This window comes from Perissodus microlepis, chromosome 7 (genome assembly GCF_051167445.1).
Source record: "Perissodus microlepis isolate ML-2025 ecotype Zambia chromosome 7, ASM5116744v1, whole genome shotgun sequence".
Taxonomy (NCBI): domain Eukaryota; kingdom Metazoa; phylum Chordata; class Actinopteri; order Cichliformes; family Cichlidae; genus Perissodus; species Perissodus microlepis.
The window spans coordinates 60908085-60924901 of NC_140467.1; the positions used below are offsets into that span (position 1 = coordinate 60908085).

The 16817-nt window shown below is 42.2% G+C and overlaps 1 protein-coding gene across 2 annotated transcripts in view; it reads left to right on the forward strand.

Annotated features, from left to right (window-relative positions):
• Positions 1-14423, forward strand: part of glg1a (golgi glycoprotein 1a) — a 35258-nt gene extending 20835 nt beyond the window's left edge. The window contains exons 12-26 of one of the 2 annotated variants that reach the window (XM_084936392.1): positions 1436-1660; positions 2095-2157; positions 3125-3238; positions 3404-3492; positions 5316-5433; positions 6266-6358; positions 6810-6947; positions 7422-7545; positions 8116-8258; positions 8911-9012; positions 9657-9764; positions 10107-10227; positions 10519-10625; positions 11184-11347; positions 12950-14423. In XM_084936392.1, the coding sequence (XP_084792518.1) occupies positions 1436-1660; positions 2095-2157; positions 3125-3238; positions 3404-3492; positions 5316-5433; positions 6266-6358; positions 6810-6947; positions 7422-7545; positions 8116-8258; positions 8911-9012; positions 9657-9764; positions 10107-10227; positions 10519-10625; positions 11184-11347; positions 12950-12962 (1722 nt within the window). In that variant the 3' untranslated portion in view covers positions 12963-14423. Of the gene's footprint in view, positions 1-1435; positions 1661-2094; positions 2158-3124; positions 3239-3403; positions 3493-5315; positions 5434-6265; positions 6359-6809; positions 6948-7421; positions 7546-8115; positions 8259-8910; positions 9013-9656; positions 9765-10106; positions 10228-10518; positions 10626-11183; positions 11956-12949 lie in introns of those variants that run through there. The other variant, XM_084936393.1, reaches the window with a different exon arrangement.
• Positions 14424-16817: the final 2394 nt, after the last annotated feature.

The following is a 16817-nucleotide window of genomic DNA, read 5'->3' on the forward strand; positions in this document are numbered from 1 at the left end:
TGTGACTTATCTGTAGGCTCAGCCTAAAAGTGCAGACACATTTCAGGGTCACAGAAGATAAACCCTTGTTTAGTCTGATGAATTTCTGCCAAATGTGAAAAATACTGGAAATGTTTGCAGTTTGAAGGAGGTGAAGACAGCTGTGACGAATTCAGATGAAGTGACTTTAAACTTTATTTAATATAAACGCACAAAGTTGCTTTAAGCCTGAACTGACAACAACTTGCATATGTGAAGAGGTAAATGTAAGGTGCCAAATATATACAGGAAGTCTCTGACCACAGAATGCTCTCGTAGTTCCCCAGTGGTGAGTCTGAAGTGGAAAACCATGGTTCGATGGTGAGTACCTCTTACTGCTGCTGATCTCATGATGCTGCTCACAGAATTGCATCTTGGATGATTACTGGTGGTTTGAAGAGGAGAAGTGATTGTGTTGGATAATTCCCACCCGCTCTCAGTGCATGTGGGAGCTGGCTTTTAATTGCTGAAGTGAGCTGCTGAACCCTGAAGTGAAGAATCAATATGACGATCCACTTACGGAAAACTTGGTGATGCTGATGATTCAGCTGCAGCAAAATTAAGCCTTTGATTAAAACAAGCAGTGTAGGAAACGCTGGCTGTGTTTAAGGTGATACTCCACCCAAAATGTGTTTTTCCAGTCCTGCTGAGGCTTGTAACAAGTTGTGTGAAATTAGTTAAACACCCTATGATGTTACACAGAGAACTTTGCTAATCAAATTACCCTCTGTGTAGCATCTGGCAGTGGTGGGGAGGAAGAATTCCCTTTTGACAGGAAGAAACGTCCATGAAAACCAGGAAGTTGTAAAACGCTGCAGTACTTAGAATGTCCACTTGAGGCTTGAGTGTAGAGTCGGTCCCCATAGACTAAACATGTTGTAAACATGTTTACAGCCTGCTGCAAAAAATGTTTTGGCCTGTATGGGAAGTTTCACACACCTTGAGCAGGTGTCTGTGCTCCAGCGGTCATTAATATCAATGCATTTTAGTAACCTGGGAATATGCAGCTGCATTACAAGTACAGACTGGAGAAATACAGTGTGACAAAATCATTAATAGCTTTTTAAAGAGCTCAAATATCGCAAAGACCTGTATACAGTGCAACGCTGATAACGAAGACTTGATTAGTAGAAAGGCAATGCTGCTCTCCGCCATTGTCGTCTTTGTTAATGAGAAATAAATGGCGAAAAACAAGTGCCACAAAAGTATTAACGTTTAATGTCAATATCACACTCACATTTTATCTGTTAATATTGAATTAAATGTACAAATCTAAAGGCTTTTGAGGATTAAATGTAAAGGACAGACACACTGAAAATCTTGGGTGGAGTATCATTTTACAGTGTCCGTGATTAACAACAGCCGATACTTTGGTGGGTAATTTGATGACGATGTCGTCATCGTCCTCCTCCTGCAGCTCTCCCGGGACTGCAAGGTGGAGGTGCAGAGGATTCTCCACCAGAGGGCGCTGGATGTGAAGCTGGACCCTGAGCTGCAGAGGCGCTGCATGACTGACCTGGGAAAGTGGTGCAGCGAGAAAACGGAGGCCGGGCAGGAGCTGGAGTGCCTGCAGGACCACCTGGACGACCTGGTTGCTGACTGCAAGGAGGTGGTGGGAAACCTGACCGAGTTGGAGTCAGAGGTTAGCTTGTCTCCGTACACTGCAGTTTCTTTAAAGCGTGCAACGTGCAAAACATTAGTTACAAACATGAGACAACTGATGTTTCTAAGGTTCCTTTTAGGCATTGAAAGTATTAAAATCAAAGGAAGTAAGGGCTTGAAATGAGTTTTGCATAAATTTGCTGTATGTAGTTAAAGATGATTAAGGATGATTAAAAAAAAGACTTGGCCCTTTTTTATAGGTGTTTACAAACCAGTTTCCAGTTGTCTGAAGTTGTATTATTTGCACTGAATTACTGGCAGTCAGCAGGTGGGGCATCAACCTGATAATTAACTTCTCAGTACAGTACGCAGACATTTGGACTGAAATAGTGAGTTTGAGCCGTCCCACTCTGATAAAAGCAGGTTAACCTGAACTGGCTGAAGTCATTTTGAGTTTGTGATTTCCGTCTGCAGGATATTCAGATTGAGGCGCTGCTGATGAGAGCTTGTGATCCCGTCATTCAGGCCCACTGCCATGTAAGTATGAACTGATGAGCACATCTTCCTTCAAACTTCAATTCTTTGGACATTTTCTGTGTTGTTGGTTGAATATACTAAGTTTGGTTGAGACTCTACAACAGCCTCCAAGCAAACTGATGTTCCTGTGACCGAAGCTGCGACGCGTAACGTTTTTCCTTAGCAGGTCAGAGTCGCCATATACTCAACAATGGAATTGAAGCATGATGCACAAAAAGCTGAAGGCCTGCCAAGGAGGATATTTTGCAGTCTAGTTAAATTAAAAAATGTCTTCTTTTTTTCATCTGTAACAGCAAAATCAAATTTTCTCTTGTGGACAGTCCCCATGCTCTTATTTTGAAAATTCTCTGCAAACCAGCAGTCCTTTCACAGCTCATGTTTTCCTTCCAGTAGGTTCGTCTTTTCACAGTTGTGAGACAGTTATTTCCAAAGCTGCCCTCTTATTTATTGCCACAGTGTTGTCTGGTTTATTAATATATATGTGCTTCTCCTTTTGTGCCCCCCTGAAGTTACAACTTTTGACTTCTGAGGGGTTATTTGTTTGTTTTTAGGATGTTGGGGGCTGGACTGAGATGGTCTCTGACCTGGGTTTTCCCATGTGTGGTTCTCGACCACAAAACAAAATTTCAAAGTTTCTGTGTTTGGTCAAAGCTGACGCCACACGAAGAGCTCGCTGTACTTTGCTAAAATGCTCATGAACAAGTTCTCGTCACACTGAGAGGTTATTTTTGATCAGATGAATAAGACGGTGACTTTTATTTTTTAACTCACTTGAACCATCTTGCATCTATGCAGTGAGCAGGAAATTATTAAGGCACTTTAGAGGAGAAGCACATTTTTCACAGCTCTTTCAAAGCATCTTCTGCTAAATACAGCATGTTGATTACTTTTGTCAGTTTCAACATATTTCAGAGGAAGTTGTCGATGAGTTCAGTCTTCCTTCTCCTTTTCTCTGTGCGCCTGACAGGAGGTGGCTGATAACCAGATCGACTCTGGTGATCTGATGGAGTGTTTGGTTCAGAACAAACACCAGAAGGAGATGAATGAGAAGTGTGCCGTGGGAGTGACACACTTCCAGCTGGTGAGCAGACTGATGGAAATGTGTTGGTGCAGGAGTAGAAGAAGAATGAGCTCCTAATGTTTTGTTATGCAAAATCTTATCAGTTTAGAAAGGCTGTAATATTCCTGCAGCTTCTTGAAATCATTAATAACCAACTGCTCTGACTGCCCTTCTGCCTGTCCACAGATTCAGGTTAAAGATTTCCGTTTTTCCTACAAGTTCAAGACAGCCTGCAAGGAAGACGTCCTCAAACTGTGTCCCAACATCAAGAAGAAGTAAGACAAATACAGACTTAGCCATAGAAAATATCACAAATACAAAAAGCACCAGTATGTCCAACAGTTGATTGGAATGTGACCATACAATCTGAATCTGTCTGATTGGGTTTTTTTTCTAAACATACCCTCAGTTTTTAGGTGTTTGTGTTAGTGGTGTCCAGTCAGATACAGTCCTGTTAGACCTGCTGAGGTTTCCAGCTCTCTGTGTTTCAGAGTGTGACCGATGGCTGAATTATACTGTGAGCTGCCAGCAGCCTTTTTCCATCCAGCAGTCCAAACACTGAGGACAGTTTCACATGTAGGATATTTTTTAAAGGAAATTCACAAGCCTTAGAACCACACTCAGCACTGCTCTGTGATCACTTCTAAGTTGTTGTTTCTGGGTTTGAGAATGTAAATGTTGTAGAAACCTAAGATTGTAACACTACAGTTGGTGGAAATGTTTATTTTTGCATTGATGTTGACCACTCAAAGCTCCTTAAACTGCATGCTACATTCACACAGATCTTTATTCTATGCATTGGAGAAATTTAACTGTATTGCATAATTAGCTATGGTGATACTCGTGTCCATTTGATGTCTGTGAAAATCATAACTCCCAAGTTATGATGATGGAAAAAGAGCTTTTCAGGTTTGCAAGCATGAACCTGTGGATGGATCTTTACTGGTTTCCTGTAGTTTAAGTCTGCAGATCACTGAGGGTCTCTCAAGCAGTCCGCTGCTTACTGGGCCTTCTCACCTCTGTCACCTGGCAGGGATGCTGCAGGCCAGCAGGGGTCTGCAGTTAATATTGAAAGATGGGTTTTAGACAGGCTAATCTGAACCTAGTGCTGGATTTGCAGACCCACTTCAGGGTTTGTTACAAAGTTTGTTTGTTTTTTTCTACATACAATATAGGTTGAAAAGTGGGCCTCAACAGGAAGTTCACCGAGGGGGAAAATTACAGCACTAGATTGCAGCGAACTGAATTCTGTCATCTTACTCCTCCTGACTGAATGTAGTCTAGCTACGGTGGCTGCTCTAGGACAAATAGCTTTGGCTGCCATTCATCTGCAGTGAGTGTCGGCTGCCAGTTTGCTGTTTACATCAACTGGTGTCTATTCACTCTGGAGGAGGCTGTAGAACAAGTGCGTGTAAGATCGGTCGATGAGTAAGAGAAGCTCTCTTCTGACCGATAACAGCGATACTGAGGTGAACTGTTGAGGATATCTTGAACTCCTCTGTGGGTAAGCTCAGCCGGTGTTAGTGAAGTTGTGGAGTGGATCTAACATTGTTGGATGTGGACACTTGTAATTAGACATGAATGTTTTTTGTTTTGCTTTTTTAAAATAAACTCAGAAAATGACAGACTGCACCTTTAAAGATGAAAGAAGCACTAAGAGAAGTACAGGCAGCAGCTGCAGTGGAAAACTAATTATTTAAACCTCTGTTTCACTTTGAAGCTGCTGAAGCCCACTTTACCAACTGTTGTTCTAAATATGTTGACACTGCCCCCTGGTGACAGTACATAGCTACAACATGTAGCTGTAGCTTGGTGTGTAAGCTTTGGGTCAGATGAATTCACACCCATGCTGGCCACTAAACTCCACTCTGTCCATCTCCAGCTGTGGTTTTCCCCAAAAACGTATTTGGTGTAATTTGCTTAATCGAGCTTCGCTGTTACTCAGCAGTTTATTCTAAGACAGATCTTTCTACTTCATTTTTTTTTAATTAAAACTTTAAATTTGACACTTTCTGCTTATCCTTACTTTTTTCTCATCTGCTGATCATACTGAATCTGACTGGTCGGGTGAACCTCTGTGACTTCCTGTCGTTGTCAGGGTGGATGTCGTGATCTGCCTCAGCACCACGGTGAGAAACGACACCCTGCAGGACGCCAAGGAGCAGCGAGTGTCTGTCAAGTGTCGTAAACAGCTGCGGGTGGAGGAGGTGGAGATGGTATGTTCTCTGACTCTCTGTCACAGTCGGGCAGTGTAACGTCCTCAGGTTTGCTGTTGGTTAGCGAGATACCGCCCAGAAACGTATGAAGCAGCCCAACATGGTGTTTAAAGAAAATGATTTTAGAACCTTTATTTTTAGGCTAAGTATGTTTGGTTTTCTGTGAGTTTATAAAAGAGATTTAACCCGTGTTTGTAAAAACAGTTAAAATATATTTCTTTATCAGGATGCATGTGCAGATGATTCTAGTTCACAGCAACAGCAGCTGCAGCTTTATAACACCTTTTTGTGCAGTTCACAGCACATCACACATGACTGACAAACCCAATAAGACACAAGAAAATGAACAAAAATGGATTAGAAGCAGTTAAAAAGAAATCAAATATAAAGTAATGCTTGGAAAAAGTGTTAAGAAAACAAAACGGTAATATATATATATATATATATATATATATATATATATATATATATATATATATATATATATATATATATATAATGATAGAAAACATGCAGCACAAAGACTTAAGAAGTCAAAATATTAAGATGGAATAACACTTGGATACCCTGATGTCAGTAGGTGCGTATTGAAATGTAAATAAAGTAAACTGAGATGAGCGGATCTAGTTTATGTTCCATTCACTTTTCCAAACCTGGAGTAAAAAGTAGCAGCAAACGGCATCGTCTAAGGTTCCTCCTGGGAGCATCTGGTGTTTTTTCTCTTTTCCGGTGTGCTTTGTTAAAGCGAGCAGAGATCCTTCGTGTCTTTAAAGTTTTTATTTTGTGTCTGTGTTTCCTTTAAATTCTCCAAATCTGCCTCAAATGTCTGCAGTCAGAGGACATCCGTCTGGAACCGGAGCTGTACGACTCCTGCAAGACCGACATCACCAGGCTGTGTCAGAACGTGGCCTTTGGGAATGCACAGGTCAACACACACACACACACACACACACACACACACACACACACACACACACACACACACACACACACACACACACACACTAGTTAATGAGTATGAAGGATCCTCCTGAGTTGAACCCAGAACGTTGTTTTTGCCGTTCGCAGCTCTTCTGATATAATTAAAAACAACCTGTAAACACTCTGTGGACCATGTTAGAACCAAACTTTAACCGCCGCCGCCACAGTGCAGACAAAAGTGTTTCCTTAACACTGAACGAATGAAGAAAGAGCCGGCAGCTTTAAAACCTAAAATAATTTTACTGCCAGTAGATTTTACTTGTAACTTTGTTGGGAAATCCGTAAAATACAAAGTACGAATGTAAGGAGTTGAAGAAAATTTTTAAACAGTCTGAACTGTACAAAAAAGAGAATTTATTTATTCATTTATTTCTTTATTGGCTTCATCGCTGCAGGTTATCGAGTGTCTGAAGGAGAACAAGCGTAAGCTGAGTTCGCAATGCCACCAGAAGGTCTTCAAGCTGCAGGAGGTGGAGATGGTTGATTCTGAACTTGACTATCAGCTGATGAGAGTCTGCAAGAACATGATCAGAGTAAGCAAGAGAAGAAAAACAAGATCAGTTTCCTTCACTCTGAATTGTGAACATGAATCTTAGGTTCAGGACTATTTCTTAGCGAGTAATTCAGACCATGTAGCAGCGTGTTAATGGCTAACCTTATGTTGTGGATGGATCATCTCAGACATTCTCTTGGCTGAAGTCTTTTCATCATCACCATCTTGTTTCTGGGTTATGATGGTGTTTGTCTCTGCCCATCGGGAACGCTTATCCTCCATCTTCTCTGTGCTGTTTTGTAATTTAACGAAGAATAAAACAGTTTTTCATCAAATGACCAGAAACATCCCAGACTCGTTATCTTATCCTCTGGTGTCAGTGGCCCCTCAGAGGGTTTCTTTTGGTTAAATATGGGCCTCGGGGTGTGGGCGTTTCTTTAATTGTGGGTCCACGAGGGTTTGATGTTTGTTATTGTGATTGAGCCGAATGTAACGGGCTGTTTGATGTGTTCAGCGCTTCTGTACAGAGTCAGATGGGAAGAACGTTCTTCAGTGTTTGAAGCAGAACAAGAACAGCGAGATGATGGATCCCAAATGCAAGCAGATGATAACCAAGCGACAGATCACCCAGAACACAGGTACACACACACACACACACACACACACACACACACACACACACACACACACACACACAGCATGCAGGCTCACCGTTTCTTTTAACAGGGCTATGAGATCAAACACGAGACAAAGAGGAGACTGTGACTCAGTCATTTACATGTTTTTCTTTTTTAGTTATACCTCCAAGAATTTACATTTAAACATTTCCCATTTACTAGTAAAAGAATAAACAGTACAGCCAAAACAGATACCCGTTATTGTTTTCTTTGACCTAATTTATTTGCACCAGTCTTGTTTCAGCTCATTGTGAGAGTCTTTACAGTCTCTTTGGATTCTCCTTTTCTGCTCAGTCTTGCTGTGAGTGCATCTCTGTGCACACAGAGTGGAGCAAAAATTGCTGTGGTATAACAGTGAAAACATTATAGATGAAATACAGTAGAGTAATTCAATAAAACAGAGCTAAATGAAATGGAAAGATTAATTAGAATAAAGCAGCTCAAGTCTAAATAAGCCGAGGTGAGAGAACAGATGAAGTGTTGCTTGTTAGCATGAGATCAGATTTTCATCTGTTATGCGTTTGTTTCCAGACTACAGGCTGAACCCGGTGCTGAGGAAGGCCTGCAAAGCCGACATCCCAAAGTTCTGTGACTCCATCCTAAAAAAGGCCAAGGATGAAACCGAGCTGGAGGGTCAGGTCATCTCCTGCCTCAAACTTAAATACGCTGACCAGGTGAGAGCCACGGCTGACTTTACCAAACCACAGTGTTAGATTAGTTTCACACCTCACATCCAGGTTTTACTGGCTCTAGGGACGCTGCTTCACTGAGCAAAAACATTCAAACTGATTTTATTTCAACAAATATGAACCTGTAATTTATTTGTTTCATCTGTTAGGTGTTGATCATACACTTACAGCTAAGAATAGTTGGGTCGGGGGTTATTCTGCTCATTTCCACATCCGTACTTTTATTCTTTGTCTCCAGTGAAGCAGCTTTAGTGCAGCTCCTCTGTTCATCCTCTGACTGAGACTAGCTGTTTAAGTCCTTCCCCCTTAAATCAGCTTTCTTCTTATTGGTTGCCCATTGTAAACAGAAGGTTTGAACAACCTCTATACCTGTGGCATTATTTCTGATATGTCCTCATTGTCTGGGATCATTAGGATCCCAGAGAAGACAAAAGACTCTGAGCTTTTGGCTGCTGAATAATTATTTGAAACTTCAGAAATGTTTAATTTGAGCAACCCCCGATCTGCAAGAGAGTGTTGCTCTCTATCCACACAACTGTTAATCAATCATAATAAGATGAGAAGCGTTGGTGAGTCCGCCTGTAGATGGTGAAGGAGTTATTTGTGGAATAAAAGTTTATTTTTGGGTGTGTGGCAGCGTTTGTCTCCTGACTGCGAGGATCAGATCCGGGTCATCCTGCAGGAGTCGGCGTTGGACTACAGACTGGACCCTCAGCTGCAGATCCAGTGTGCAGAAGAGGTTTGCTGCTCTCCACTTTCACTGTGACACACACAGTTTATTCTTCCCATCACTCCATCCTAACTCAGGTGTTCATTTTGTGCCCGAGCACATGCGTCATAATTATTCTTATTGGGTAAATATTTAGGAATAAAAACAGCTGACATTCACTGTGATGTAGTCATGTCTCCAGCAGGAGGTGCCAGCTTCTTGGTAATAAATTACTGCACAGATATCAGCGGTACTTTACGTTCTACTTGCTTCTGGGTTCTTTTGGATCATTTAGAGGGGGCAAACATGGATATGACCTTCCTGTGCACCTTTACATTTGAAGGCATGCATGCAAGTCTTGGGAGCAAAAAGCAGCTAAATATTTTCATGAAAGCAACATAAGTGCTAAAATTAAACACAAAGAGTAAAAATATGAATCTCTTTCATGCACACGTGCCGCTCCTACGCTTCGTTCTGTCAGAAGATGTCGAACAAACGATGACTGGATCGTGACTGAGGCAACAGATTTAAGAGAGAAATATCATCAGAGTTTAAAAATATGGATTATTGAAGAGCTGCTGAGAAGCCAGAATGTGACTCACAGTGAGCAGGCAGGAGCTCAGAGGGGCTCTGACAGCATTAATGGCTTTTTATTGATTATTGTGTGTTTGCAGATCTCCAGTCTGTGTACAGAGGAGGCAGCAGCTCAGGAGCAGACAGGACAGGTGGAGGAATGTCTGAAAATCAACCTGCTGAAGCTCAAGAAGGAAGGATGTAAGAAGGTAAAACAAGCTGCCTTCACTGACCACTCAGACAAACAGACCATCATTTGGATTTCAGTTTCAGCTTCCAGCTGTAGATGCAAAGTAATCGTTTCTTTTATGGTTTCATTTTCATTTACAAACTCTTATTCTTATGATAGAAATCAAGCGTACCTCTTTGAGTTACAGTGATGTAACTGTGGCTATTTTCTGGCATCAATGTTTAAATGAATCTTTTATAAAGAAAAGGAGGAATCACACTACAGAATCAACTCTCATGATCCTTTCTTTCTAGAAGCTTTTCTAACAACACATTTATGCTCCTCCTCTCCCGCTCCCTCCTCTCCCACGCTGACCCCGCAGGAGGTGTTGAACATGCTGAAGGAGAGTAAGGCGGACATCTATGTCGACCCCGTCCTTCACACGGCCTGCGCTCTGGACATCAAACACCACTGTGCTGCCATCCCACCCGGCAAAGGACGCCGTGAGTCAAACTCACTCAGAAGTCATGTGACTCAGACACCAAAAACAAACGTCCCACTTTTTATTTCAACGACTGGCTGCTATTCAGCGGCCGTCAGAACAAAAGAAGGGCAAACTTTGCATTGCAGGAGTCAGCAAAATCAATGTTATTTATTTATTTTTAATCAGGTAGAGAAAAGGTAGCAGAAACAAACTGCTTCTTCTGCATAATACACAGAAACTACAATCCCCATCCAAATTCTGTTTGTCTTTCAGTTTATTTATATCTAATGGAAGTTTTGTGTCCCATCAGAAATGTCGTGCCTGATGGAAGCGCTGCAGGACAAACGTATTCGTCTGCAGCCCGAGTGCAAGAAGAGACTTCAGGATCGCATCGATATGTGGAGCTATGCTGCCAAGGTACACGCACCGAGCAGGGAAACACCTGTGACACACGTGCGCACATTTGAGGAGGGCGGAGGTCTGCAGGTGCTATCAATCAAGTTCAGCATAACCAGGACCGCGTTACATGATTTGGCTTCACTTAATCTATCGCAGGATCTTCCAAGAGTGGGAGTGCTATTTTCCAGAGCTCTGACTGGTGGTGATTTTGTATGTCTTGCTCTCTTATCGTCACATTACCTGCTCCAGAGTAAGTTAGGCCTGCAGCATAGGTTGCTATGTTAGTGGTCATTAAAACCAGCTTTAGGTTTAAACCTGAAAACACAAGATTAAACCTGAAGTTGTCGCCTTTGACCTTTTTGAGTCAGTTTTAAGAGACTTTTATTTTGAAATTGATTACTTTAATTCAACATGCTTTTACCTTATAATTGGACGATTGATATTTTTTATTGAAATATTTTTGAATAAGTAATTTGCACAAAAGTTTAAAGGTGCTTTTATTTTTCCTCTGAAATGACGCGGGCTTTTAATTTGAAGTAAAAAACGAACGTTGTCTTTCTCTCTGCCGTCCACCAGGTGGCGCCTGCTGAGGGACTTGGGGACTTGGCCATGCAGGTGATGACATCGCCGTCCAAGAACTACATCCTGACCGTGATCTGCGCCGGTGTGGCGCTGCTCTTCATGATGGGGCTGTTCTGCGGCAGGTTCACCAAGCGAGTCACTCAGGAGCTCAAGGACAGGTAGACCCCGCCCCCCCCTCTGGGGTCAGGACATATTTAACGACCGCAACTGAAAAAGACCTCCTCGCCATTTCACCCCTGATGCTCCTGAAAGTCCGCCGCATCGTCTTTACTTTCCTCCTGCAAGCTTTTTCACCCTCTCTCACAGCTGGGGGCATCTACATGGGAATGACATTACCCACAGTCCTAGCTGTCATTCAGAGATTTTCACACATTGTTATCTGATATATCTGGAGGGTTTTTTTTTTTGTTTGTTTTTTAACTCTTTCTCTTTTTGCTGTTGGTTTAAGGGGCAAGGATAGGGAGGGGAACTGGTAAGGATGTGGGGTCGGAGGTCAACGGTTATAAGTCAAGGTGAAAAAATGAAATGCGTAGGTGTAAATGTGTAGAATGCAGGGTGGGCAAATGCTCATGTGTAATAGAGCAGTTTAATGACTCCAGTATTTTATTGATAAGAGTGTGTGTTGCTGTGAAGGTATGTGTGTGTGAGCGTGAGTGTGTGTTGCTGTGAGGGTGTGTGTGAGATCCAAACTGTCTTTATGCCGCCAGATTGTTTTTCTCCTTCTGCTTGAACAGGTTTTTGGAGTTTATTACACTTTTTTTCCCCCTCCTTTTTTTGTGCTGATTCATATTAGATTTTATCGCCAAGGGACTGCCAAGTGGGCGGTGCCAGCCAGCCCTCGACCGAGCCACAGAGTTGCACCTCACACACTTTGGCCAACTCGCTACAACCGGAATCACTTGTGGTTATTTTACTTGGGTTTTTTTTGTTTGTTTTCTCCAGATGGAGAAACCTCATCAATCCGGTGTCTTATTTTCCCACAGCACAGCCTGTGTCATAAATGCACCGTGTGTGTCCACCTGCCGCTCCCATCATTGCCATCTTGGGTGGGATTTTTTTTTAAAACATCAGACTCTGCTCAGACTGGGATGGAAACCAGACGTTTTGATTGCCGCCCATCGCCGCGCAGAGTGGCTGTCGGTTTTGTGCTGGTTGGTACGAAAAAGCTGAGAAGCAATGCAGGAAAAAAAATAAAGACAAAAAAAGAAACAATTCTAGATTACTATAGAGATGTGAACATTTTTGTGTAAAAATGATACTGGAATCATTGCACATTTTTCGTTCTTTTTTTTTTTTTTTTAAATATCTATAAATATATATATATTGTTTTGTCATAGCCTTATTTATTTGTTTACTTTTTTTTTTCATCTATGATTTGAATGTTCTCTGGTTGCCTTTTCTCCAGCGAGACTCCCTTCTTCCTGCAGGGGGGGTGGGAGGAGGGAGAGGAGAGGCAGGGCGGGGGGAGGCAGCATAGGTGTGAACACCTCCAGGTGTCGAACTCCTTGAGGAACTAGTGGATTTTCACGTGGGACAGTGCAGATTTTGAAATGCTGCATGCTTCCAGCTCCGTGTTTTTATACTTGGGCTTGACCAGAGTCACTTTGCATGATTCCTGGTTCCAAATAATCTTTATTTGCTTCCTACTGTTTGACTGTTCCTCCTAAGCAAGAGGTCTGAGCAGCAGATGGGGTAAGGCTTGTGTGCCTGAGATGACCGGATTAAGGATATCTTCTCTTTTTCTCTCTCTCATCATACAGATCCAGGATGTAGAGCAGCCTGAAGCCTGAAGCCTGAGCTTTCCAGTTATTGTACATACACTGGCCTCGTTATTAGAAACATTAGAATTTTTTTTTTTTTTAAATTTTAACATGAACATCCATCAGTTCAACAGAAGTTGTGTAGGTTCACCTGAGGCAGTGTCGAGCAGCAAAATGCAGTTCCGCCATTGTCAACTTGATGCCGACTCCAGCACGAGTCAGTGTTCAAGGTTACCGCAGAAATAAAAATGTTTAAAGCTTGTCACAAAAATCATTTTGATCTCTGTAGATGGTTTCTCCTTCATAGCTGCACACTGGGTAAATTCATTCGTAGCTCACCTGGTCCGACTTTGTGAAGACTTAAAGTTAGGCGTGAGGGTGCTTTGAGGGAGTGCCAACACTGGCAACTAATTGGAATCACTGAGCTCTGGAACGTGTTTCGGGTGTCTTCTCCTTTGATGATGATAATGAATATGACTTTGATGTGCAGGTAATTCTTCTAACAAACCATCCAACAGGTCTCTGCTTTAGTAATCGTGGTAGTGTCTTTATTTTTTCGCTTGTTACTTGCCACTAATTACTCTGTTACTGTAAAGTTGTCTCAACAGCATTAAACAAAACATGAGATATTGCCAGGTGCATACCAGTTTTTACCACGAGATGGTGCAACAAGGCAAGAGATTAAGAGCATGTCCTTAGTCTCTTAAGGGAAGGCAGAAACATTTCAGTACACCCCCTGGAAGAATTCTGCCCCCTGGTGGTGAAAGTGTTACAAATGTTACCTTTAACACTAACTGGCAGGTTATGCACACTCACACAGTTTACAACTCTCCCCTCTCGTCCAGATAGGGTCACTTCTGGCTCTGTAAAAGCATATACACAGACATATATAGTCTGTGGTTCTGTAGAGGAGGACGGATTGCTCGGAGGGCGTGTTTGCGACGCTCAGCCTGCAGGTCGATGCCCGAGGAGGTGTTCAGTCTCATATAAACACGTGTGAGCAAACACTAAATCGAGGGCCTCTCCTCTCCCTGCGTGAGCTGATCACGTGTACATGTGTATGATACTGAGTGACGATAACTTACTGTAAACTACATGTACCGTTCCCCTTCTAACTGTTGAAGCTTGGCGTGGTGAGTGCTGCCCTCTCTGCTTGTAAATGAGACGTTCTGCTTCATTGAAATGCCTTTTTTCCATCAGATTTTGTTTGTTTGTTTGTTTTTAAATCAAAGTGTGCCTAACCGCCGTCCCGCTGTACAGGACATCCCAGGCGACCTGTTGCACCCAACAGAGGGTGACGTGTGGCGTATTTGACCGATCTTTTTGTAAAACTCTCTTGTTTGTTTGTTTGAATCCATTGAGCTCCTGATTGGTTTGGGGGTTTTTTTGTCCACTTTTTTTCTTTTGTTGTTGTTGTACAGATGAAAAATTGGACAGTTTGTTAATGATAATAATAAAGTCTGCAAGGTTTCTACTCCACTGTTTGTTTATTTCAAATCCGGCTCAACCAGAATTTACGTTGTGAAATGTAATATCTGTACATGTGGTAATACTTGAGCCCTGCACTAAAATATGTAGTGCTTTTTTTTGTGCATCTATATAAACTTTGAGGAAATGTTTGATTCCAAGTGGGACAGATGTTTGTTTCTACAGTGAGGTATTTGTGTGCCTGACATCTGGATGTAAATGAATAGGAGCCAGAGCGGGTGTCCATGTATATGGCATATGTATATGTGTCTGCTTTTATAATATGGAAAAATTGAGAATTGCTGAAGTGATATTTGTGTGGCATCAATGAGTAAGTTTAAAATGCCTTCAGAACAGACCCTTACATTTAGGAAATAAGTTTCCTATTCTTTAGGTAATTATGGTAAAACTTTTCTTTGTTTTCACATCCGTTTGCGGGGCTTCAGCTCAGTTTTTTTTGAAGCTTAAAAAAAAAAAAATCCCAATTTAATTTTGAAAGGTTAAAAGTTCTCATCTTAAGAAACAGCTGTGTCCAAAAATCTGCGTGTGGTGTTGGAAGAGACCAGCTCGAGCAAAGTGTGGATCGGGCTGTACTTTCATGGAGTTCCAATTTGTACCACAAGGTGGCGCAACTATTTAAACTAGTGTTTGTGTAACCAGGCACATCATTAAAAACACTTTATATACCACACTGCCTCGGAGACAAAACATAGCCTCATGAGACTAAAACAGTTTGAGTTTGCAGTGGGCGATCACAAAAAATCCAAACCACATGGTGGCGTCCTTCGTTATCAGACTGCAGCTCTCAAGCAAATTCCCGTCAGTGGCCTCAAACATCAACATGCAGACAGTTGCAGTGCTGTGGCTTCACTCTCATCTCCAACTATAGAATCTCTCGGTTGCTCGCTGCACAATGCAGTACAAATTTAAGCCCCAAAACGTGAATGAATGCAGTGAAACTTCCTCTGAATTAAAGGACATGTTTTGCGGTTGTGCAAACTAAATCACACACAGTACCTTTTATGTTACAGCCCACCATTGTTTTAGGCGTTTCGCTGTAATCTGGCTTCCCCTCTGCAGCCTGCGGCTCCAGGGTTTTTCACTCTGGTCTTTCCTGCTTCTATTTGTGAACAGCACTGGCTCCATTATCCAGAACAATAGACCTTCACTCACAGAATGAAATGGTGCACAAAAGCCGGAGCACCCAACAGTGATGCAGCCATGAATCCACCCGTTTTCCCTTCAAACTGGTGGGGGGAGCACTGTCTAAACTGAAATACTGGGTGACATCACCTGTGTGTGCATCAGTGAAGTCCTGAACGAACACATCCAGGTGCTTTGATACACTCTCACAACTGAGAGTAGATCTTTACTTCCCCTAAGAACAGTTTTCTTCTGACTTTCACACTAAGCTTTATTAGGTAGGGCAACGTTTTAGGCGGACATGGATGTACCTGAACCATGAAAACTAAGTATTTTGAGTGCCTAACTATCCTGCAGATGAACCTGGAAGCAAAGAGCATAAAGGTCAGAGTGGGATGTGAATAAGCGTGATAGCCTTCAACTTTGCACTGCCTAGTTTCCCTCCCTGACACAGGTTTGTGAGTAGTCAGTGGTGGACCACTTTTCCTGAAACACTGATATCTTTTCTAAAACTCTCCTGAACAAACCTGGCTGATGTGAGGTGCGTGACTCTCGAGTTTGGCGGTGTTTTGATTCGTGGTGACTTCCTTGTTGTTGCTAAGCAGCATTCATCTGGCCATTGCTGCAAAGACTACCAGAATTTCCACGAGGATGATAAATGTGATTTACGTATTTTCTCAATTTACCGAGCATTTCCTCATCTTTGCATTAAACTTGCTAAAACTACAATAACCAACTGCTTTGAATTAATGAGACCTTTAAAACCGCCTGCATATTTCTGGAGTGTTTTTGATACGTTACTAAGCTGAGACCACAACAAAGTACTTAAAGATGTGAAAGTATGAAGTGATTCCAATTAAACTAAAGGGGGAGAAATAATCAAAAGCAGGGAACGTTGTATTCCATCATGATATTCCCTTTGTCTCATGGTGTGAATGGGGCTGATCTGACAGTGTGGATGCTTCTCCTCAAACATCCGTGTTCTGCGCTGTGCTCTCTGTACTCTGTGAGACTGTCTCTGCAGGCATGCAGGGTAAACATACATGTCTGCGTTTGTGCTGCCTGTTTTTATGTGTTCTGTCTGACCCGTGGAGGCTTCGGGCCGTCTCACAGAGCCGTGTTAAATTCTTCAGCCCTGCAGACCGAAACACATGGAAGTCATAGACTGCACAAAAGACAAACTACAGTTTATGATTTTAACATTTCAAGACAAAAAACACACCTTCCATTATTTACAGCTTTTAACTCTGACACGATG